General features: G+C 44.6%; 1 protein-coding gene across 3 annotated transcripts in view; it reads left to right on the forward strand.

The window, feature by feature from the left end:
* Positions 1-24,850, forward strand: part of ovca2 (OVCA2 serine hydrolase domain containing) — a 79,535-nt gene that overhangs the window by 16,779 nt on the left and 37,906 nt on the right. The window contains exon 1 of one of the 3 annotated variants that reach the window (XM_060908650.1): positions 114-325. The exons of the other annotated variants lie outside the window; for them this stretch is intronic. Coding sequence (XP_060764633.1) covers positions 229-325 — 97 coding nt within the window. The 5' untranslated portion in view covers positions 114-228. Of the gene's footprint in view, positions 1-113; positions 326-24,850 lie in introns of those variants that run through there. 3 annotated transcript variants of the gene reach the window in all.

Here is a 24,850-nt window from a genome sequence, read left to right on the forward strand (position 1 = left end):
GTCCCACAGATGCTTGATTGATTGGATTGAGGTCTTGGGAATTTCGAAGTAGTTCAACACCTTGATCTCTTATGTTACTCAAACTTCTGAGCAATTTTTACAGTATGGCAGGGTGCATTATCCTGCAGAAAGAGGCCACTGCCATTAGGGAATACCATTGCCACGAAGTGGTGGACTTGTACAGCAATGTTTATGTACCTGGTGCATGTCAAAGTAACACCCACATGAATGCCCAATATTTCCCAGCAGAACATTGCCCAGAGCATCACACTACGTCCAGTTTGCCACCTTCTTGTAGCGCATCCTGGTGCCATCTCTTCCCCAGGTAAATGACGCACATGCACCCCACTGTTCACGTAATGTAAAAGAAAATGTGATTCATCAGACCAGGCCACCTTCTTCCATTACTCCATGGTTCAATTCTGATGCTTACATGCCCATTGTAGGTGCTTTCGACAGTGTACAGGGATCAGCATTGGCATTCTGGCTGGTCTGAGGCTATACTTCATATCCTCTCAGAATCCTTTGCCATACATGCATTTCAGGTTTTGTTTAATTCCATGCAGGCATTCATTAGGGCTGTGCGATGTCCCCTTAATTGGCAGCGACGATGTTTACAGTGCAAACATCGTGATGGACGATGATATCGTGGGCGGGGGGGATTTTAATACCACGTTATTAAATTTATTATTATTATTATTATTATTATTATTAAGTATTAGATACTCATCCGAGGCTTTGGCACGTAAAGAAAAAAAAGCGCTAGGTGATGTGGAATATTTGGCCTTGACAACGGATATGTGGTCCAGCTGCAACATGATGCCCTATATGTCAGCTACCGTACATTATGTGGACCGAGAGTGGGCAATGCAGTCCAAATGCCTGCAGACGAGTTTCATGCCAGAGACACATTCAGCGGATAATTTAGAAGACGCATTGCGCGAGACACTTGCCGAATGGAAAATAGAGGAGAAAAAGATCGCCTGCATAACAACGGGGCGAATATTGTCACAGCCATCAGGCAATTGAAATGGCCGTGGTTAAGTTGTTTCGGGCACAATTTGAACCTGGCCATAACCAACTCGCTTGCGCAACAGAGGGCCAGTACAGACCAAGCGTTTGGAGTTTGCCGAGCAGTCAACACTGCGTTTGCGCACAGCTGGCTTCGGAGAAATGAGCTGTGCAAAGCGCAGGTGGAAATGAACCTCCCTGAGCACTCACTGATCACGGCAAGATATTAATCTGCTCTAACAATGAAAGACTAGTATTCAAACTATGAGAAGAAACTACACTTAAGCTATTACTCATTGTTTATTTACACCATATCAATTGAAGATGCGTTTTGGCCTTTAGTGCGCACTTGAACGCGCTAATTTTTCCAATTTATTAGTGTTTGAATTATTGCAGCCGCTTTTAAAATCATTTAATATTGTGTTTTTTTTTTTTTACTGTCTTTACATTTATCAGAATCACCTTCATTCTTCCCTTTGGTTTGACATTATGGCTTAGAGTGGACCATTTTGAGTCTGAAAGTAGGCCTATTTACCAGATTAAAGTTATTTGACTTCTGCCGAAGTCTGCGCTTCACTGCCGTTTGATAAGGTGCAATATTTCCCGACTGAAGTCGTTAATAGCGGCTATTTGTTTGAACAACATGACAAATTTTACATTAAAAGTATAGTGTAGGCTAAAAAATGAAAGCGAAATTTATTATTAGTAGCATACTGTATTTGTGTAACCACGTTATGTTCACTAGCACGTCCCTGCACCATAGCCTACGTGAACAAGCGGTAATAGGATATTACTTTATAATGATATATATATATATATATATATATATATATATATATATATATATATATATTAAACAAAACTAACTAACTAAACTAACAAAAAACTAAGTTTTTAGGTTAAATAGGCCCAGATGATACCGTATATGCATGTTTATGACAGGAGGGGGCGTGGTATCACGATGGTGGCTCTCCATCGCGATGGATGACCACCATCGTCGATGGACGATGGCATCGTCTATCGGCACAGCCCTAGCATTCATAAAGTACTTGGGTCAATTGGCATGTGGCGACTATGCTGTTTACAAATTTCAACATGTTTGATGATTTTCATACTTGCACAGTATGGGCGGCACAGTGGTGTAGTGGTTAGCGCTGTCGCCTCACAGCAAGAAGGTCTGGGTTCGAGCCCCGTGGCCGGCGAGGGCCTTTCTGTGTGGAGTTTGCATGTTCTCCCTGTGTCCACGTGGGTTTCATCCGGGTGCTCCGGTTTCCCCCCACAGTCCAAAGACATGCAGGTTAGGTTAACTGGTGACTCTAAATTGACCGTAGGTGTGAATGTGAGTGTGAATGGTTGTCTGTGTCAGCCCTGTGATGAGCTGGCGACTTGTCCAGGGTGTACCCCGCCTTTTGCCTGTAGTCAGCTGGGATAGGCTCCAGCTTGCCTGCGACCCTGTAGAACAGGATAAAGCGGCTAGAGATAATGAGATGAGAGATGAGACTCGCACAATATCTCCGTCTGACTGGCCAGTGTCAGCCCTGTTGTTTTGGTTTTTTTTCATTTTTTTAAGTAATTCGGTCGTCATCATCAAAATTCCAATTACATATTAGCATAATGATGCAACACGCCATATATAATGTCTGTCAAACTTGCAGTTCCTGAGAAAGTTATTTGACCTTAGCTCCACCCCATACATGACCAAGCCCCAAACTTTGCACATAACCTCAGAATCATCTCTCACATAGGCCTTTCAAGTTTTGTGTGGATGCACCTAAGCATTTAGTTACAGCTCCTGAGTATATGCTCCTCCTTAATATTATGTGGTGGCCATATTGTTTACACATGTCAGCATGTTTTTGATAATTTTTGAGGTTCACCTGCTGCTAAGGAGTTTGATGAAGGTTTGTGAAGATTGGCCAAAAAAAACATGGGACTAGTTCCCACATGTATGTTTTGCATATTATGCAAATTAGCAAAAAATCTATGTGGGCAGAGCAATAACTTTAAAAACATGAATGGTGTGGGTCCATAACCTAACGTTCTGTAGAAATTAAAAATTTGCCCACCATTTTGTCAAATTTGGAGGCAGTTTGCTCATTTGGTAGGCCTGCCCCTTCTCCCAAAACTGAGGTCCAGCTCATCGCCAACATTGTCATACACTTTATTTCCAAGTGCTTGAAAGTTTGTGAACCCTTTAGAATTTTCTATATTTCTACATAAATATGATGTAAAGCAGTGGTTCTCAAACTTTTTATACTCTGTACCACTTGAGAAAATATTGAGCTCTCTGAGTACCACCATGATGACTAACATTATAATATAGCAGCATAGGCCTTCCCTATTAGCTTCAGCCACACAGGAGAGATGTTTATTCCTTATTATGGTTATTTATTGATAGCTGTTAACACCGAATCAGACATTTACAACTCTGTCCAACAATTCTCACATACTCCTACATACACAGCGCAATACACACTCAAATTGCAACTGAATGAAAATGGCACAGAGCCATACAGTACATATTCGACCTCTACAAAATTATGCTCCTAATCTGGCCCACAAATAACACAAACATCAAGTCTTTTTTTCTCAGCAGAAGATATGTGAAACATCAAACATCTCAGAACAAAAAAAGGAAAAAAAAGAATCCTGAAGACTTGCATTGCCACAAAAATGTAAAAGCCAGACATAATTTTTCACATTCTCACACGTAGCTACACATTTCTTTTGAAACGTTGTATTTATTATGCACTGTATGTTTCAGGGTTGTTTTTTTTTAGCTGAAAATGTTAATGCGAAAATATGACTTTCCCCCGCGTACCACCGGTGGTACGCGTACCACAGTTTGAGAACCACTGATGTAAAGCATCCTCAGAGTTTCACACAAGTAGTTGGAGAGCCCAAGTAAACAAATGAGAGAAAACTATGATACTTGGTCATTTATTTAAGGAAAATGATCCAATATTGCATATCCGTGAATGGCAAAAATGTTAACCTCTTGGAGTAGCGGTTAGTTTGAAGGTGACTGTAGCGGTTCGTGGGGATGGGGGGAGCACAGAAGACGGCAGGACAGAGATCGGGTTGACAGAGCGTTTTATTGCCACACTTTTCAGTCTAACAACTGGTATGCACTTTACAGACACACACACACACTCGGCGTCTGGTTCGGGAAGAACTCCCCTGCTCTCTGCTCTCCCTCTTTAAATAGGGCGCGGTCACTGGGAAGACACACACAAACACAGGTTAATTGACATCAGGTGCAGTGATTCTGCCACTTACCTTCCCTGACTCCGCCCTCCTGTCACAGACCGGTGCTTGACCACGCCCCCGCTGCCACATACCCCCACCGCCCGACTCAGGCCAGGCGGCTGTCCGGCCTGCAGCCGACTCCCCCAACCCCTCCCTCCTTTACAGGAGAGGAAGTCCGCCACGACCATCTGTGCCCCCGGCCTGTGGACCACCTTGAATTTAAAGGGTTGGAGTGCCAGATACCAACGGGTAAGCCGTGCGTTGGCATCCTTCATGTGGTGGAGCCACTGGAGGGGCGCATGGTCCGAACAGAGGGTGAAAGGGCACCCCAGCAGGTAGTAACGGAGGGCGAGGACCGCCCACTTGATGGCCAGACACTCTTTTTCTATGGTGCTGTAGCGCCCCTCACACACCGACAGCTTCCTACTGATGTATAGGACTGGGCGGTCCTCCCCCTCCACCTCCTGGGACAAAACTGCCCCCAGCCCTCTGTCTGACGCATCGGTCTGCAACATAAAGGGGAGAGAAAAGTCAGGGGAGTGTAAAAGTTGCCCCCACACAGTGCAGCCTTTACCTCAGAGAAAGCCCGCTGGCATTGCTCCGTCCACTGGACCGGATCTGGTGCCCCCTTTTTTAGTCAGATCAGTCAGCAGGCTGGTAACGTCCGAATAATTAGGTATAAACCTACGGTAATAGCCAGCCAGCCCCAGGAACTGTCTCACCCCCTTTTTGGTCTTGGGCCTCGGGCAGGCCGCAATTGCTGCCGTCTTATTAATTTGGGGACGCACCTGCCCGTTGCCCAAGTGGAAGTCCAGATACCGTACTTCCACCCGCCCAATTGCACACTTCTTTGGGTTGGCTGTGAGCCCCGCTCGCCTCAGCAACCTAAGGACGGCCCTCAGATGTTCGAGGTGCCTTGGCCAGTCATTACTATAGATGATGATGTCATCTAGGTAAACGGCCGCATAAGTGGCATGGGGGCGGAGGACCCTATCCATCAGCCGCTGAAACGTAGCGGGCAAAAGGAAACAGCCCAAAAGGAAGTGTGACGAATTGGTGCAGTCCGAACGGTGTGGAAAAGGCCATTTTTTTTCTCGGGATAGTGGAGTCAAGGGGATCTGCCAGTATCCCTTTGTCAAATCCAGTGTCGAATCAAAGCGAGCCGTGCCTCGAGCAACTCATCAATCCGAGACACTGGGTACGCATCAAATTTAGACATCGCGTTGACTTTTCTATAGTCCACACAGAACTGGACCGACCCGTCTGCCTTGGGTACCAAGACCACCGGGCTGCTCCAGTCACTGTGGGACTCCTCGACGATGCCCATTTTGAGCATGGCCTCGAGTTCTTCCCGAACCACCTTTTTTTTGTGTTCGGGTAGCCTGTAAGGGCGGCTACGCACTACCACCCCCGGGGGCGTCTCTATGTGGTGCTCTATGAGGTTAGTGCGACCGGGCAGGGGCGAGAACACATCCGAAAGCTCGGTCTGCAACTGGGCGACCTCCGTGAGTTGGGTCGGGGAGAGGTGGTCTCCACAGGGGACCGGAGGGATACATGACGCCAATGCCCCTTTTTGAACCTCCAGCCCCAGCTCCGCCTTCTCCGGAACCACTGACACCAACGCCACGGGGACCTCCTCATTCCAGAGTTTAAGCAGATTGAGGTGGTAAATCTGTAGCGCCCCACCCCTGTCCGTTCACCTCACCTCGTAGTCGACGTCCCCGACTCGCCGTGTGACCTCAAAGGGTCCTTGCCACTTGGCAACCAATTTGGAGCTCGATGTGGGCAACAGTACGAGTACTTTATCTCCCGGTGCGAACTCTCTAAGGCGCGTACCCTTGTTGTACAGGCGGGTTTGCCGTTCTTGGGCCTGCCGCAAATTCTCCTGGGTTAGGTGGGTGAGGGTGTGGAGTTTTGCGTGCAGGTCCATAACGTATTGAATTTCGTTTTTGCTTTGTGAAGGTCCCTCCTCCCTATTTTCCCGCAGCACATCTAGAATGCCGCACGGCTTATGCCCTTATAATAATTCGAACGGGGAGAACCCCGTGGAGGCTTGAGGGACCTCTCGCACTGAAAACAGCAAGGGCTCGAGCCACTTATCCCAATTATGTGCGTCCTCACTTACGAATTTTTTAATTATATTCTTGAGGGTGCGGTTGAACCGTTCAACTAAACCTTCCGTTTGTGGGTGATACACGCTGGTGCGGATCGGCTTAATCCCCAATAACCCATACAGTTCGTGCAGTGTCTGTGACATAAACGTGGTGCCTTGATCAGTCAGAATCTCTTTCGGGATTCCAACTCGGGAGATAACGCAGAAGAGCGCCTCCGCAATACTGCGTGCTGAGATATTGCGCAGAGGCACTGCTTCCGGGTATCGCGTTGCATAGTCCACCAGAACTAATATAAAGCGGTACCCTCGTGTCGACCGATCTAATGGCCCGACGAGATCCATCCCAACTCTTTCAAACGGGGTCTCGATTAATGGTAGAGGGCGCAAAGGCGATTTTGGAATGGCCGCTGGATTTACTAACTGGCATTCACGGCACGCTGTACACCACCTACGAACGTCGCCGCGAATCCCCGGCCAATAGAATCGGGCCATTATTCGGGCTAGTGTCTTATCCTGCCCTAGGTGTCCAGCCATGGGATTAAAGTGAGCCGCCTGAAATACCAATTCCCGGCGGCTCTTTGGAATTAAAAGCTGCGTGACTTGCTCTTTCATCTGAGTGTCCTGCGTCACTCGGTATAATCTATCCTTCATAATAGAGAAGTAAGGGAAGGATGGGGTGGCGTTCGGCGGGAGCGTTTGACCATCGATTACTCTCACTTGGTCAAATGCATGCCGCAGAGTCTCGTCTCATGACTGTTCTAACGGGAAATCCACGAGGGATTCCCTGAGAGAGAAAGGAGGAGCCTATGGCTCCTCGCTCTGGCACGGAGGTGACGTAGACGGCTCTGTGACGGCTGCTCCCGCCAAGGCGACACCGGGACCGCCCCCTGCTGAAGTACGGCAGGACCCACTCGCCACTAAACGGCTCATCAACTCCCCGAATCCCGGCCAATCAGTCCCCAAAATTATCGAGTGGGTGAGGCGAGGATTAACCGCCGCCTTTGCTATGAATTTTTCCCCTCGGAAAAAATGCGGACCGACACCAAAGGGTAGCTGTGAACATCCCCGTGCATACACAACACCTTCACCCCTTGTGCTCCCCCCAATGCCTTGTTTTGCACCAGGCTTTGGTGAATTGAGGTTTCATTACACCCAGAATCCACCAACGCCTGATATGTATCCCTTTGAATACTCACCGGTATGCGATACGCTCCGGCCCGATCGAGGGCAGCTTCTGGCGCATCGGGGATCCGAACCACCGCGCCCACCTCCATTGCCGTGCACTGCTGTTGGAGGTGGCCCGGCTCCCCGCAGCGCCAGCAAACTGTCCCGGGCTTCCTCTCTGCACCGGTGTTCTGGGGCTCACTCACCTGAGGGGGGGGGGGGGAGAGACAGACGCAGAAGGGAGAAACGGGAGGGCACCGCGGGTGCGGTGGGCCGGCTGGGGTGGCGCCGGCCCCTGCCTCCGCGGTGGGGGAATGGGGCGAGGACGGGACACAGGAGGAGGGGGAGAGAGAGAGAGAGAGAGAAGAGGCTGTCTGCTGTCCTGCCGCCGGAACAGCCGCCAAACAGTCCTCCGCCAGCTCGATGGCCTGATCCAGCGACGCCGGGCGGTGGCACTGGACCCACTCTGCGGCTCCTGTTGGCAAGCGCGCGATGAACTGCTCCAGCACCACCTGGTCGACGATCCCCTCGGCGTCGCAGTTGTCGGCCCTCAGCCACCGCCAGCAGGCGTCCCGGAGTTGCTGGCCAAACGCGAACAGCCGGCCGACTTCCTCCAAGCACAAAGCGTGGAAGCGCTGGCGCTGCTGTTCAGAGGTGCGCCCCACACGCTGGAGGATGGCCCGGCGAAGGTCCGCGTAGGCCAGCCGGCGGTCGGCGGGGAGCTGTAGCGCGGCCAGCTGCGCCTCTCCCGTTAGCAGGGGGAGGAGGCGCGCCGCGCGCTGATCCATCGGCCACCCCGAGGTCTCTGCGACTTGCTCAAAGAGCGTGATGAAAGCCTCGGGGTCATTCTGCGTGCCCATCTTTGTCAGTTTGAGGGGGGACGGGCCCGCGGTGGAAGTGTCGGTAGTCCCTGCCGACGTGAGGAGGTGCCGGAACGCCCGATGATCCTCTTGCTGGGTCAACACCAGGGCCTCGAAACGCTGCTCCTGCTCCTTACGGAGCGTGACTAGCGCCTAGTGCTGGCTTTGCTGGGCCGTGGCGAGGGCGTGGACCAGGTCGGCGAGCGGGGAAGACTCCATGGGGCAGTTCGGCATCTGTGCTCCAGGCATCCCAGGTTTCGGCACCACTGTAGCGGTTCGTGTGGATGGGTGGAGCACAGAAGACGGCAGGACAGAGATTGGGTTGACAGAGCGTTTTATTGCCACACTTTTCAGTCTAACAACTGGTATGCACTTTACAGACACACACACACAAACTCGGCGTCTGGTTCGGGAAGAGCTCCCCTGCTCTCTGCTCTCCCTCCTTAAATAGGGCGTGGTCACTGGGAAGACACACACAAACACAGGTTAATTGACATCAGGTGCAGTGATTCTGCCACTTACCTTCCCTGACTCCGCCCTCCTGTCGCAGACTGGCGCTTGACCATGCCCCCGCTGCCACAGTGAAATTTGTTAGGTGTTTTCAATCAGTGGGGTGACAATCACGTGCGAGTGGATGCCCCATTTTATTTAAAGAACAGGGATCTATCAAAGTCTGAGCTTCATAACACATGTTTGTGGAAGTGTATAATTGCATGAACTAGAACGAGTAGCATGAACAAGTTATTGATGCTCATCAGGCTGGAAAAGGTTGCAGAACAATCTCTAAAGAGTTTGGACTCCACCAGTACATGGTCAGAGAAGAAGCTTTTATTGTCCCATGCACACTGAAATTCGTCCTCTTGTACTCTCTCCAGGACTGATCAACCAACAAAGATCACTCCAAGAGCAAGGCATGTACAGGTAATAGTCTGCAAGGTCACAGAGGAACCCAGGGTAACTTCTAAGTTTCTAAAGACCTCTCTCACAGCAGTGTGCATGGCAGGGTTACAGGGGGAAAACAGTTGCTCAAAAAGAACGTTGCTGCCTGATTACAGTTTGCTAAACATCGTGTGGACAAGCCAAAAGACTGTTGTGAAAAACTTTGAGGATGGATGAGACCAAAATAGGATTTTTTTGTTTAAATGTGTTTTGCATTGTGGTTTGCAGAGAAGAAAACACTGCATTCCTACATAAGAAACTTATCCCATCTGTGAAACATGGAGTTGGTAGTATCATGGTTTGGGCCTGTTTTTTGGCATCTGGGCCAGTAAAGTTTGCCATCAATGATGGAACAATGAATTCTGAATTATTCCAGTGAATTCTAAAGGAAAATGTCAGGACATCTGTCTGAACTGAATCTAAAGACAAAGTGGGTCATGCAGCAAGACAATGACTCTAAGCACACAAATTCTACCAAAAAGTGGTTAAGGAAGGAAAAAAAAAACGATTATGGAATGGCCAAGTAAAAGTCCTGATATTAATCCAGTAGAAAAGTTGTGTAATACAACATTTCGCACCAGATACTGAAAGTAAAGGGTCATTCTATAATACTTTTGCCACTCACTGATGTGTAATATTGGATCATTTCCATTAATAAATAAAGGACCAAGTATAATAATTTTGTTGTATAATCATTTGCTTTAATTGGGTTCTCCTTATCTACTTTTAGGACTTGTGTGAAAATCTGGTGGTGTTTTTAGGTCATATTTATGCAGAAATATAGAAAATTCTAAAAGATTTGCAAACTTTCAAGCACTGCTTTCAACCTTACTACAGCTTAGGCAAGACATAAGCTTTACTGTCTTCTTGAAAGGCTTAGTGGCATTTGTAGGAGGCAAAAATGAGTGGATAAGAAGGTTGGAAGAAGAATCCACACATACAATTTCATCGCTCATTTTTCTTCTGAGTGCTTTGTAATAGAATGTTATTCATGAAAATACAGCTCAAATGTCTTTGCATGTGTGTGTCTGTATACAGGTCCATAAGTACCATTAGAATCCGGTCCATAAGCAACCCAAGAGCTTCTTAAGCCAAAGAGATGTTTTTAAATTGCTGAGTCAGTCAGCCCAATTGAGCATGGTTTTCACTTATTGAAGACAAAACTGAAGGCAGAAAACCCACAAAAAGCAGTTGATGGTGGCTGCAGTAAAGGCCTGGCAAAGCATCTCAAGGGAGGAAACTCCACACTTGGGTAATGTCCATGGATTCCAGACTTCAGGCGGTCATAAGGTGGACAAAGTTCTAACAATGATGCTTATAATTGTTAGCTTGTTCAGTTACTTTTGAGCCTGTGAAAATGGAGGGACTATGTAAAAATAGCTGTAATTCCTAAATGATTAATGCAATATTTTTATTAAACACCTTGAAGTAAGGTGGGTTACTTGGTGGGATAGTTATTGCTGGACTCCCTCAGGACAGATTCTTGAGTTATTTCACTGCATTTGCTGTACAACCGCAATTCCAGAAAAGTTGTGACACTATGCAAAATGTAAATAAAGGACTTCCGGGTTACGGCGGCCACATAAAAATGCTTTGCTCCGTTGCTGTTTTTTTACTTTTTATTGAGAACCAGAGATTGACATATGAACACAGTTACATTGGGTTTTTTTGTTTTTGTGCCCCCCCTTTTTTTTTTAAGCATGGCAACCCCCCACCCACCCCAACTGGACCAAAACAAGAAAAACATAGTACAGACAGTTATATAAAAGAAATAAATAGAACATTTACAATGAAAATGTAAGGAAATAAATGAGATTTTCACGAGGGACAGTATGACCTCAAAATTCAAGCATGACACACCCTGATGGATTACTGTAGCCTGGTACAGTATATAGTGTAGCATAGACCGACATAGAGGGGGATAACCATTCCTCTGGATTCAACCAGTGTAACGGATTACTGCATAGGAAGCACAGTCTTTACAAAGTCTAGGGTTCTGACCACTCCATATGAACTTTGAAATCAATTTGTCTATCTGACAGAAAAAAGATTTGGACAGGAAAATGGGGAGACACTGAAACAGAAATAAAAACTTTGGCAAGACATTCATTTTAACACAGTTCACTTATTTTATTAGGGCCCGAGCCCTATGGGCGAAGGCCCTATTGTTCTTGTAAGAGTTCACTATTATTAGGGCCCGAGCCCTATGGGCGAAGGCCCTATTGTTCTTGTAAGAGTTCACTATTATTATTCTTCCGTCTTCTTCTTCTTCTTCTTCTTCCGTCTTCTTCTTCTTCTTTATTTTTCTCCGCTGTTGGGCCATTTTCGGGGCGCTTGCCATGGGTGAAAACGCACGAAATTTGGCACCAGTTCCGAGAATTGCCACCGCTACTCAGAACCAGAAGCCCAAACTTGGCCGGGGCTCAGGGCCTCCATAGCGCCCCCTAAGTCGTTGTGATTTTGGCCTCCCGCATTAAGGTGCCTGGTTGCCATATAGTTTGTAGTAGTGGCATGCAATTTGGTACGCATATGTATCTCACTAAGCCGGACAAAAATGTAGTGCCAATGCATTAGCCACGCCCAACAGGAAGTGAGGTAATTTCACTTTTGTGCGAAATGCATGGCCACGAAGACGGCGCAACTCCTCCTAGACCGTTCATAGGAATGTCACCAAAATTGATACACATCGTCTACAGACATGGCTGACAAAAGTTACTAAATACGTTTCACGTAGGATTAACCGTTCAGAAGTTATACATCAATCAATTTTCGATGCAAAATTTTACATGCTTAAAAATTCATAACAAATCTTCTGATTGCTCAAAACTGCTCATACTTCACATGCAAATCACTCATTGGGCTTCTGACATGTTACCCAATTTCTGTGATCTTTCGCCACTGGGGGCGCTATTTTTGGGCAAAAATAGCAATCTTTCCTCAATTTTGGTCAAACTTCACGGCCACCCTCTTACTACCTCCCATGTCATGTATACCACGTTTTGGAAATTTTCGTCCATGGGGGGCGCTGTTTTTGGCCGACGCAATTGCTCCAAAACGGGTTTTTGGTAAATAATTCCATAATGCTTTCCCTTCACACCACTTCCTTGTGATAGTGCGTTGCTGTTGTAGACACTTATTTTTCCAACTCATAATCGCTCATGTACAGCATAGCGCCACCTACTGACATGGGAAAAACCAAAAAATTTATTCTTCAAAAATCTATATCTCATCTTCTATTTACTCAATTGTCATCAAACTTCATACGCAAACTCTTCATAGCTCACCTGACGTCTACGCCAAATTTTGTGCACTTTCGCCCCTGGGGGTGCTGGTTATGGCAAAAATGATATTGCAGCTTCTGATTTGTCAAACTTGCCAAGCAAACTCTTTACAAGACCCTTATTGGGGCGCTTGCCTTGGTCGACAACGCACGAAATTTGGCTCCTTTTTCTTAGACTGCCACCGCTACTGAGAACCAGAAGCCCAGATCCAGGCGGGCCTCAGGGCCTCTATAGCGCCCCCTAACTCGTTGTGATTTTGGCCTCCCGCATTAAGGTGCCTGGTTGCCATGTAGTTTGTAGTAGTGGCATGCCATTTGGTACGCATATGTATCTCACTTAGCCGGACAAAAATGTAATGCCAATGCATTAGCCACGCCCAACAGGAAGTGAGGTAATTTCACTTTTGTGCGAAATGCATGGCCACGAAGACGGCGCAACTCCTCCTAGACCGTTCATAGGAATGTCACCAAAATTGATACACATCATCTACAGACACGGCTGACAAAAGTTACTAAATAGGTTTCACGTAGCATAAACCGTTCAGAAGTTATACGCCAATCAATTTTCAATGCAACATTTTACATGCTTAAAAATTCATAACAAATCTTCTACTTGCTCAAAACTGCTCATACTTCGCACGCAGATCAGTCATTGGGCTTCTGACATGTTACCCACTTTCTGTTATATTTCGCCACTGGGGGCGCTATTTTTGGGCAAAAATTCCAGTCTTTCCTCAAATTTGGTCAAACTTCACGGCCACCCTCTTACTACCTCCCATGTCATGTATACCACATTTTGGGAATTTTCGTCCATGGGGGGCGCTGTTTTTGGCCGACGCATTTGCTCCAAAACGGGTTTTTGGTAAATAATTCCATAATGCTTTTCCTTCACACCACTACCTTGTGATAGTGCGTTGCTGTTGTAGACACTTATTTTTCCAGCTCATAAACGCTCATGTACAGCATAGCGCCACCTACTGACATGGGAAAAACCAAAAATTTTATTCTTCAAAAATCTATACCTCATCTTCTATTTACTCAATTGTCATCAAACTTCATACGCAAACTCTTCATAGCTCACCTGACATGTTCGCCTAATTTTGTGCACTTTCGCCCCTGGGGGTGCTGGTTATGGCAAAAATGATATTGCAGCTTCTGATTTGTCAAACTTGGCAAGCAAACTCTTTACAAGACCCTTATTAGGGCGCTATTATTATTAGGGCCCGAGCACCGCACAGTGCGGGACCCTATCGTTGCCATGTGTCCAATTCTGTTCTTTGTCGCCATTGCGGGAGTAATGTCTCTTGCCGAAAAAGCTGTGGAAGGTTTTTCGCGGGGACGCATGCCCCCGCCCCCCTTGGCCGCTGGCGCGAGGGCCCGTCGAGGCCGCTTGCGGCTTTAATTCTTCTTCTTCTTCTTCTTCTTCTTCTTCTTCTTCTGTCTTCTTCTTCTTCTTTATTTTTCTCCGCTGTTGGGCCATTTTCGGGGCGCTTGCCATGGGCGAAAACGCACGAAATTTGGCACCAGTTCCGAGAATTGCCACCGCTACTCAGAACCAGAAGCCCAAACTTGGCCGGGGCTCAGGGCCTCTATAGCGCCCCCTAAGTCGTTGTGATTTTGGCCTCCCGCATTAAGGTGCCTGGGTGCCATGTAGTTTGTAGTAGTGGCATGCCATTTGGTACGCATATGTATCTCACTAAGCCGGACAAAAATGTAATGCCAATGCATTAGCCACGCCCAACAGGAAGTGAGGTAATTTCACTTTTGTGCGAAATGCATGGCCACGAAGACGGCGCAACTCCTCCTAGACCGTTCATGGGAATGTCACCAAAATTGACAGACATCATCTACAGACATGGCTGACAAAAGTTACTAAATACGTTTCACGTAGGATAAACCGTTCAGAAGTTATACGTCAATCAATTTTCGATTCAAAATTTTACATGCTTAAAAATTCATAACAAATCTTCTGATTGCTCAAAACTGCTCATACTTCACAGGCAAATCACTCATTGGGCTTCTGACATGTTACCCAATTTCTGTGATATTTCGCCACTGGGGGCGCTATTTTTGGGCAAAAATTCCAATCTTTCCTCAAATTTGGTCAAACTTCACGGCCACCCTCTTACTACCTCCCATGTCATGTATACCACATTTTGGAAATTTTTGTCCATGGGGGGCGCTGTTTTTGGCCGACGCAATTGCTCCAAAACGGGTTTTTGGTAAATAATTCCATAATGCTTTTCCTTCACACCACTACCTTGTGATAGTACGTTGCTGTTGTAGACACTTATTTTTCCAACTCATAATCGCTCATGTACAGCATAGCGCCACCTACTGACATGGGAAAAACCAAACAATTTATTCTTCAAAAATCTATATCTCATCTTCTATTTACTCAATTGTCATCAAACTTCATACGCAAACTCTTCATAGCTCACCTGACATATACGCCAAATTTTGTGCACTTTCGCCCCTGGGGGTGCTGGTTATGGCAAAAATGATATTGCAGCTTCTGATTTGTCAAACTTGGCAAGCAAACTCTTTAGAAGACCCTTATTGGGGCGCTTGCCATGGTCGACAACGCACGAAATTTGGCTCCTTTTTCTTAGACTGCCACCGCTACTGAGAACCAGAAGCCCAGATCCAGGCCGGCCTCAGGGCCTCTATAGCGCCCCCCGAGCACCGTTCAGTGCGAGACCCTATTGTTGCCATGTGTCCATTTCTGTGGTTTGTCGCCATTGTGGGAGTAATGTCTCTTGCCGAAGAAGCTGTGGAAGGTATTTCGCGGGGACGCATGCCCCCGCCCCCCTTGGCCGCTGGCGCGAGGGCCCGTCGAGGCCGCTTGCGGCTTTAATGTAATTATGTAATTTTATTTTCTATTGCTTACTGTTTTGCTTTTACTTCTGTAAAGCACATTGAACTGCCACTGTGTATGAAATGTGCTATATAAATAAACTTGCCTTGCCTTGCTAGCTAAGGTCAAGTGTAATATATCCCAACTTTGTAAGTCAGATTTAAGTTTTGTTCTAAGTGGTGCAAAGTTCCTATCAAAAAGATCTTTAAAAGCAAGGGTTATGTTAATGCCCAAATATTTAAAACCAGACTTTGATATATATGAAATGGTAGATCATGATCTGGGATTTGCACTGCTAATTTATTCACTGGTAGATGTTCACTTTTTGATAAATTCAGTTTGTAGCCTGAAATCTGTCCAAAAAAGCGCAGCACTGAAATTATTTCATTGATGCATAACAGTGGGTCGGATATGTAAAGCAACGTCATCATTATAAAGGGATAGCTTATTTTCCAATGCCCATCTGCGAATACCACATATTGACGGTGTAGATTTCAAAACAAGGGATAATGGTTCTGTTGCTAATGTACAGTGGTGCTTGAAAGTTTGTGAACCCTTTAGAATGTTCTATATTTCTGCATAAATATGACCTAAAACATCATTAGATTTTCACACAAGTCCTAAAAGTAGATAAAGAGAACCCAGTTAAACAAATGAGACAAAAATATTATACTTGGTTCTTTATTTATTGAGGAAAATGATCCAATATTACATATCTGTGAGTGGCAAAAGTATGTGAACCTTTGCTTTCAGTATCTGGTGTGACCCCCTTGTGCAGCAATAACTGCAATTAATGTTTTCGGTAACTGTTGATCAGTCCTGCACACCGGCTTGGAGGAATTTTAGCCCATTCCTCCGTACAGAACAGCTTCAACTCTGGGATGTTGGTGGGTTTCCTCACATGAACTGCTCGCTTCAGGTCCTTCCACAACATTTCAATTGGATTAAGGTCAGGACTTTGACTTGGCCATTCCAAAACATTCACTTTATTCTTCTTTAACCATTCTTTGGTAGAACGACTTGTGTGCTTAGGGTCGTTGTCTTGCTGCATGACCCACCTTCTCTTGAGATTCAGTTCATGGACAGATGTCCTGACATTTTCCCTTAGAACTCGCTGGTATAATTCAGAATTCATTGTTCCATCAATGATGGCAAGCCGTCCTGGCCCAGATGCAGCAAAACAGGCTCAAACTATGATACTACCACCACCATGTTTCACAGATGGGATAAGGTTCTTATGCTGGAATGCAGTGTTTTCCTTTCTCCAAATATAACGCTTCTCATTTAAACCAAAAAGTTCTATTTTGGTCTCCTCTGTCCACAAAACATTTTTCCAATAGCCTTCTGGCTTCTCCACATGATCTTTAGCAAACTGCAGACGAGCAGCAATGTTCTTTTTGGAGAGCAGTGGCTTTCTCCTTGCAACCCTGCCATGCACACCATTGTTGTTCAGTGTTCTCCTGATGGTGGACTCATTAACATTAGCCAATGTGAGAGAGGCCTTCAGTTGCTTCGAAGTTACCCTGGGGTCCTTTGTGACCTCGCTGACTATTACACACCTTGCTCTTGGAGTGATCTTTGTTGGTCGACCACTCCTGGGGAGGGTAACAATGGTCTTGAATTTCCTCCATTTGTACACAATCTGTCTGACTGTGGATTGGTGGAGTCCAAACTCTTTAGAGATGGTTTTGTAACCTTTTCCAGCCTGATGAGTATCAACAACGCTTTTCTGAGGTGCTCAGAAATCTCCTTTGTTCGTGCCATGATACACTTCCACAAACGTGTTGTGAAGATCAGACTTTGATAGATCCCTGTTCTTTAAATAAAACAGGGTGCCCACTCACACCTGATTGTCATCCCATTGATTGAAAACACCTGACTCTAATTTCACCTTCAAATGAACTGCTAATCCTAGAGGTTCACATACTTTTGCCACTCACAGATATGTAATATTGGATCATTTTCCTCAATAAATAAATGACCAAGTATAATATTTTTGTCTCATTTGTTTAACTGGGTTCTCTTTATCTACTTTTAGGGCTTGTGTGAAAATCTGATGATGTTTTAGGTCATATTTATACAGAAATATAGAAAATTCTAAAGGGTTCACAAACTTTCAAGCACCACTGTAAATAAAAGTGGACTAAGAGGGCACCCTTGTCGAGTGCCTCTAGATAAAGAAAAATTTTGTGAGCACAACTGATTTGTGACCACAGATGCTTGAGGAGAAAAGTAAAGAAGTTGGATCCACTTGCTACACTGCAAAAAAATTGAAAACTGAACTTGAGGAGAAAATTACTTAATACTTGCTGCATGGACAAATATTTTTACTTGATAAGCCATCTTAGAATAAGTTGGTTGCAATCTAGAACTAAGTTTAATAATCTCAGAATTGGTGTCTTGTATTCTTTTAATAGGAAATCCTAGATTGTTTCAGCTATTTTCAAGATATTTTCACTTGCTAAGATATCTTTTTTTTTTTTGCAGTGTAAATATTTTACCAAAACCAAACTGCTTCAGACTAAAGAAAAGATAATCCCACTCCATGTGGTCAAATGCTTTTTCTGCATCCAATGAAACCACAGCTTCTGGGATATCATTAGATGAAGGACTGTACAGGACATTTAAAAGACGTCGTCTATTAGAAAATGAATATCGTCTTTTTATAAAGCCTGTCTGGTCTGTTGAAATTAAATATGGTAAGGGTGTCTCTAATCATATAGCTAACAGTTTTGAGAGTATTTTAACATCAGAATTTAATAATCACACAGGCCTCTATGAACCACATTTAGACGCATCCCTACCAGATTTCAATAAAAGTGTAATGGAGGCTTCAGTAAGGGATTCTGGCAATTTACCCTGAAATAAGGAGTGGTTAAACATATCTAACAACAAGGGGGCTAACTGGACAGAGATTTGTTTATTTTATTTTTTTTTAAATAATCAATGGGGAAGCCATCTGGCCCTGTGGCCTTTCCATTTTGCATGGCAGAGATGGCAGAGAGAACTTCTTTAAGCTCCAGGGGTTGATCTAGTTGCTCTTTTTGGGTGGGAACTTCTATTTTATCAAAACATTTCAAAAAAAGTGATGCATCTTGAAGTGATTCTGAATTATACAAAATGAAAATAATTTTTAAAGATATCATTTATTTTTAAAGGATCTGTGGTCAGTTGTCCTGTTTCATCTTCAATTTGAGGTACAAGTTGTGACGCTGGCTAAGATTTTAATTGATGAGCCAGAAGCCACCCCACTACCCCCCCCCCCCCCCCCATGTTCATAAAACAATCCCCGCGATCTCATGAAAAGTTGTTCCATTTCTGAGGTAGAGACAAAGTTATACTGAGTTTGAAGAGCTATTCTGTCCTTGAATAGTGATGGACTTGGAGATGTGGAGTATGTGCAATCCAAAGTAAAAATTGTCAGTCAACTGCTGTTTTTCCCCTCTTTCTTTCTCTGTTAAGATGAGTATGCTATTATTTCTCCCCCAAGTATGGCTTTAAGAGCAATGACGGAGAAACCGAATCTGATCTGTTGGTCTCCTAAAAAAAAATCTACTGATGGCTCTGGAGATTAAATTGCAGAACATCTCGTCTGACAATATGTAATATTAAAGTGCCACTGAGGTCGACTAGAGTAGTTGTGGGCAAAAGAGAGATCTAGAAGAATGGGAGCGTGGTCTGAAGGCCAATTTATGCTGACAACGCAGTCCTCGCAGATAGCGTCGCAGATAGCGTCGCAGATGGCGTCTGCGTAGCCCCCCCACCTTCGCAGACGCTCTGCGCGCACCTCCCAAAAATTGTGACCACCGCAGAAGCCTCGCAGACAGCGTCGCAGACAAGAGGGCTTTGATTGGTCCACTCTACATCCGCTGTACACGCACTTCCGCTTCCCTACTTTCCCGGTTTGGTTTGTTTTCACTACCGCCATTTTTAAAAACACGAGCGAAGATGGAGCAGCACGAAGAGCGGTTGATCGAGGAAGTGAGGAAGTACGTACATCTATACGACTCCAGTTCTAGTCATTATAAGTAACCGGAGGATAAACACTCCACTAACCACACCCACCAACTACTCCTAGCGATTTCGCGACTTCGCGCCCCCTTGCGTTGTGGCGGTGAATAACATCGCTCACGCCTATTACTCCCCGCTCAACGATAAATTACAACTGTCTGCGAAAAGCTATCTGCGAAAGCCTTGTCGCAGGAGCATGCAGAGGCCCTGACTCTACGATAGCTAAATATTCAACCTTTTCCAAGGAACTCAGATGTTTTTTATCAATAAAAAAAAAAAGTAATCAGTTCTTGAGTATGAATGGTGTACGCTAGGAAAAAAGAAGAAAATGTTTTACTATGAGGGTTCAAAAAGCGCCAGGGGTCCACACATGCTGCATGTTTGAAAAATTCTTAAAATTTATTGGCCATTTTAGATAGAGTATGTGATTTAGGATTAGATCTGTCCAAGTTTTGGTCCATAGTCTCCCCCTAAAATCATAAGATGAGAATTTAGATCAGGTAGCTTACAGACAAGTCTTTGTACGAATCCTACATCATCCCAGTTGGGAGCTTACAAATTCACTAGCACAACAGGTGTATGGAAAAGTCGCCCAGAAACTATTACATAGCGGCCTTGTGGATCAGATAAAATGCCAGAAGTAGTAAATTGAAATCTTTTATGTATTATTATAGCAGTTCCTCTTGCTTTAGTATTAAAACTTGAGTGGAAAATTTGTCCCACCCATTTTTTTTTTTTTTTTGAACGTAGTTGGTCGGAATTCTTTAGATCAGCTTTGAGATTCTTAAGATGGCTAAATATTTTTGATCTTTTTACTGGACTGTTCAGTCCTTTCACATTCCATGATACAAACCTGATAGCTAACCCCCCACACCCATCCTTTGAGCTGTTAGCCATAGCCACGCAATAAAGCTATAGGCTTATACATGTTTTTCATGACTTGTTTTTGTGATATGCAAAGTGCATGTCACATTTCCCTCTTTCAACAGAAAATGTCCCTGACAAAATACATCAAAATCGCAAACATTTACAACACTTGTTAAAAGGAAAAATGGTCCAGTCATTAGCCCCAACAAAACACCCCCTCTTTTCGCTGCCAAACAGGCAGCATGCAGGATTCCACCCCCCACCCCACTACACACTTCCAACTATTCACCATTTTCCTAAACTCTGCTACTGAGAATTCCAAAATATTAATGAAATGGATCAACTCCAAGCTTTAAACAACAGAAAGTGCAATTTCCAATGTTTATGAGTATAAAATAAAATCAAAGCAGGACAGGCCTTGATAAAATAACAAATCCAATGGTCTCGAAACGCCATGGGTTGGTGTACGCTAATGCTAGACGAAAATTAAGCACAGCCACTTGTACTTTACCCAGTTTTAGCGAATAACTAATATTCCAATGTTAATCCTCATGTTCAGGAGTAGCAGAAATATCGGCGCTCCCCTTAACCAGCCGGGAGTGGAATGCCTCTGCATCTGATGGTGTCTTGAACAGAAGTGTCTTCCCTCCATAGGTCACCCGTAGCCGCGCAGGGTAGAGTAGCCTGAATTGGATTCCCTTCTGGTAGCCAGCTGCTTTGACGTTCTTGAAGACTGCATGTTTCTTGGAGAGGCTAGCACTGAGGTCAGGATAAAACCTCAATGTATGCTGCTTATACTGTATCTCGTTCTGCCTAGCCCAGTATAGTGCCTGCTCCCGGTCTTGATATCTGTGAAAAGCGACAATGATGGGTCTGGGAGGTTGGCCACCTTTTGGGTTTCTGTGCCAGAGCCCGATGTGCTCGGTCCAGTTCTGACAGTGTTGCAAATGCTTGGTTCCCCATGGTCTCATTCAGTAGCATGGAGACAAATGTCACCATGTCACTATTGGTCTCACTACCCTCTGACACGTTTATTATGTGGAGGTTTGCTCTCCTGGAACGATTTTCCAAATCATCGATGCGGTCTATCAAAGTAGCATTCAGGGTTTGTAGTTCAGAGGGTGCTTTGTCTGGTTTAGAGAGGGCTTCAAACCTCCTGCAATGGTTTCCACAGATGTAACTTGCTGGCCCAGTGTATCCACCAATTCCTGAAAGCTAGCTATAGATGACCGGATAGGTGCTAGAGACAATTAAATGAGTATGGACATGTCCTCTTTGAGATATTCATATTGTTTTTCCATTTCAACTGCTAACATCACCGCAAGTTCGTTGTTCAGCAGCAGTAGTTGCTGTGTTGGCCACTTTGGCACTGAGCGCTGGCTTTTTCAACTCATCACCTCTGGTCTTCGGATGCCCTGGCATATTCCCACAGTGAAAATTCAGTAACAAATAAGCTACAGTGGTGCTTGAATTGTGAACCCTTCAGAATTTTCTATATTTCTGCATAAATGTGACCAAAAACATCATCAGATTTTCACACAAGTCCTAAAAGTAGATAAAGAGAACCCAGTTAAACAAATGAGACAAAAATATTATACTCGGTCATTTATTTATTGAGGAAAATGATCCAATAGTACATATCTGTAAGTGGCAAAAGTATGTGAACCTTTGCTTTCAGTATCTGGTGTGACCCCCTTGTACAGCAATAACTGGAGGAATTTGAGCCCATTCCTCCATACAGAACAGCTTCAACTCTGGGATGTTGGCGGGTTTCCTCACATGAACTGCTTGCTTCAGGTCCTTCCACAACATTTCAATTGGATTAAGGTCAGGTCTTTGACTTGGTCATTTCAAAACATTAACTTTATTCTTCTTTAACCATTCTTTGGTAGAACGACTTGTGTGCTTAGGGTCATTGTCTTGCTGCATGACCCACCTTCTCTTGAGATTCAGTTCATGGACAGATGTCCTGACATTTTCCTTTAGAATTTGCTGGTCTAATTCAGAATTCATTGTTCCATCAATGATGGCAAGCCATCCTGGCCCAGATGCAGCAAAACAGGCCCAAACCATGATACTACCACCACTATGCTTCACAGATGGGATAAGGTTCTTATGCTGGAATGCAGTGTTTTCCTTTCTCCAAACATAATACTTCATTTCAACCAAAAAGTTCTAATATGGTCTCATCCATCCACAAAACATGTTTCCAATAGCCTTCTGGCTTATCCACGTGGTCTTTAGCAAACTGCAGACAAGCAGCAATGGTCTTTTTGGAGAGCGGTAGCTTTCTCCTTGCAACCCTGCCATGCACACCATTGTTGTTCGGTGGACTCATGAACATTTAGCCAATGTGAGAGAGGCCTTCAGTTACTTAGAAGTTACCCTGGGGTCCTTTGTGACCTTGCCGACTATTACACGCCTTGCTGTTGGAGTGATCTTTGTTGGTTGACCACTCCTGGGGAGGGTAACAATGGTCTTGAATTGCTCCATTTGTACACAATCTGACTGTGGATTGGTGGAGTCCAAACTCTTTAGAGATGGTTTTGTAACCTTTTCCAGCCTGATTGAGCATCAACAATGCTTTTTCTGAGGTCCTTAGAAATCTCCTTTGTTCGTGCCATGATACACTTCCACAAACGTGTGTTGTGACGATCAGACTTTGATTGATCCCTGTTCTTTAAATAAAACGGTGCCCACTCCCACCTGATTGTCATCCCATTGATTGAAAACACCTGACTCTAATTTCACCTTCAAATTAACTGCTAATCCTAGAGGTTCACATACTTTTACCATTCACAGATATGTAATAGTGGATCATTTTCCTCAATAAATAAATGACCAAGTATTATATTTTTTTCTCATTTGTGTAACTGGGTTCTCTTTATCTATCTTTAGGATTTGTGTGAAAATCCTGATGATGCTTTAGGTCATATTTTATGCATAAATATAGAAAATTCTAAAGGGTTCACAAACTTTCAAGCACCACTGTAAAATTGTCTCCTGAAACCATGAACTTAGTGCAAGTATGTATATTATGGCGTTTTAAAGGTAGTTAAATCGAAGTTGCCTGGAGACTCTCGTTGGCACATCTTTTCTCTACATGTCCCAAACTGGAGAGTCCACTGCTCCATTGCTAACTGCTGTTAAATCCTACTAAACCACTCTTATCTGCAATAAAATAATCAAGTGCTGATAAAATATAATTCCGAGACCCAGTAAATGCAACAAAGAAGAGTGTAAAACGTCAAAGCAGCAGAAATGAACGGACTTTGGAGCTCGTGGTGAAACACAGAAAGCTAAGGAAGACATGGCAGCAGGAGCAGGCCATGCAGTAAGTGAACTTGGTGGTGAGAAAGCGGATGCAATTTTGGCCGCTATAGGCCCCATGAAGACAGAATTTTTGTCAAGATTCGACAATGTTGTGGAGGCTATAGAAAATATGAGGAGGGAATTAAGCAACCGCGCCGAACGTGTGTCTCAGGCTGAGCTGTGGAGATCAAATGCAGAGGATGAGGTAAATAGCCTGCAAGCTAAACTACAGAAGCTGGAGTTAAAGAATAAAACTCTAGAAGATAAGCTTTTGGACTTGGAAATCAGATTGTGAGTGAATGATCTGAGACTTGTGAATCTACCAGAGGGTGCAGAAGGTCAGGGCCTGTGCTCTTTCTTGGAAAAATGGATCCCAAAAGCGCTGGATACCACAGCTCTGCAACACGGCGTGGTTTTGGAGAGGGCACGCCGAATTGGGCTGAAAAGGGATATCGGGGCACCACCAAGAACATGAATAATGAGGTTTCTCAAATATAAGGACAAGCTGGCAGTTATTATAGCGGCATGGGCCAAGAAAGAAATTCGATATAAGGACCATCAGGTGTGGTTTTATCTGGACTTTGGTGCAGGAGTACACCAACTGAGGAAACAATTTGACCTGATCTGTCAGGAACTGTGCAACCTCAGGATCCAACATGGAGTGATGCATCCTACAAGACTGTTGGTTGCTCAAAGCCTGAACTTGTACCTTTTAAAACTCCAGCAGAAGCACGAGTGTTTGTGAAGATCCAGGAAGAAGCTAGTGGGAGCGAAGTATAAACTACTGCAATGGCAAATCACATGAACATGATTGAGTGTATGATTGGAAAATTTGAGCTAAAACTTATGACTGTTATAGAACTATTAGCTAATATGTTGCGTATACTCCTGGGAGACGTACACAAAGCATACACTGAGTTGATGGATATCCCTACTGTACACTGTATGCTGTATTAATAGATGGATCAAATATACGCAATAAGAATACAACACATTAAGTTCCTAAAGAATGCTATATTTAGCATGTTGGACAAAGTAGTTAAATTATGTTTAGCTTCAGAGCCAAGTTACAGCAAATGCTGGTTATGAGTGTAAAATGTCATAATGCAGAGAGCAGTGGAGACCTTTTTTGTTTTGTTTTTTGGTTAGTAGGAAGTGGACAGATTGATCCTCACTAAGTGAGGAAC

The sequence above is a fragment of the Neoarius graeffei genome, chromosome 25 (genome assembly GCF_027579695.1).
Source record: "Neoarius graeffei isolate fNeoGra1 chromosome 25, fNeoGra1.pri, whole genome shotgun sequence".
In the NCBI taxonomy this organism is placed as follows: Eukaryota; Metazoa; Chordata; class Actinopteri; order Siluriformes; family Ariidae; genus Neoarius; species Neoarius graeffei.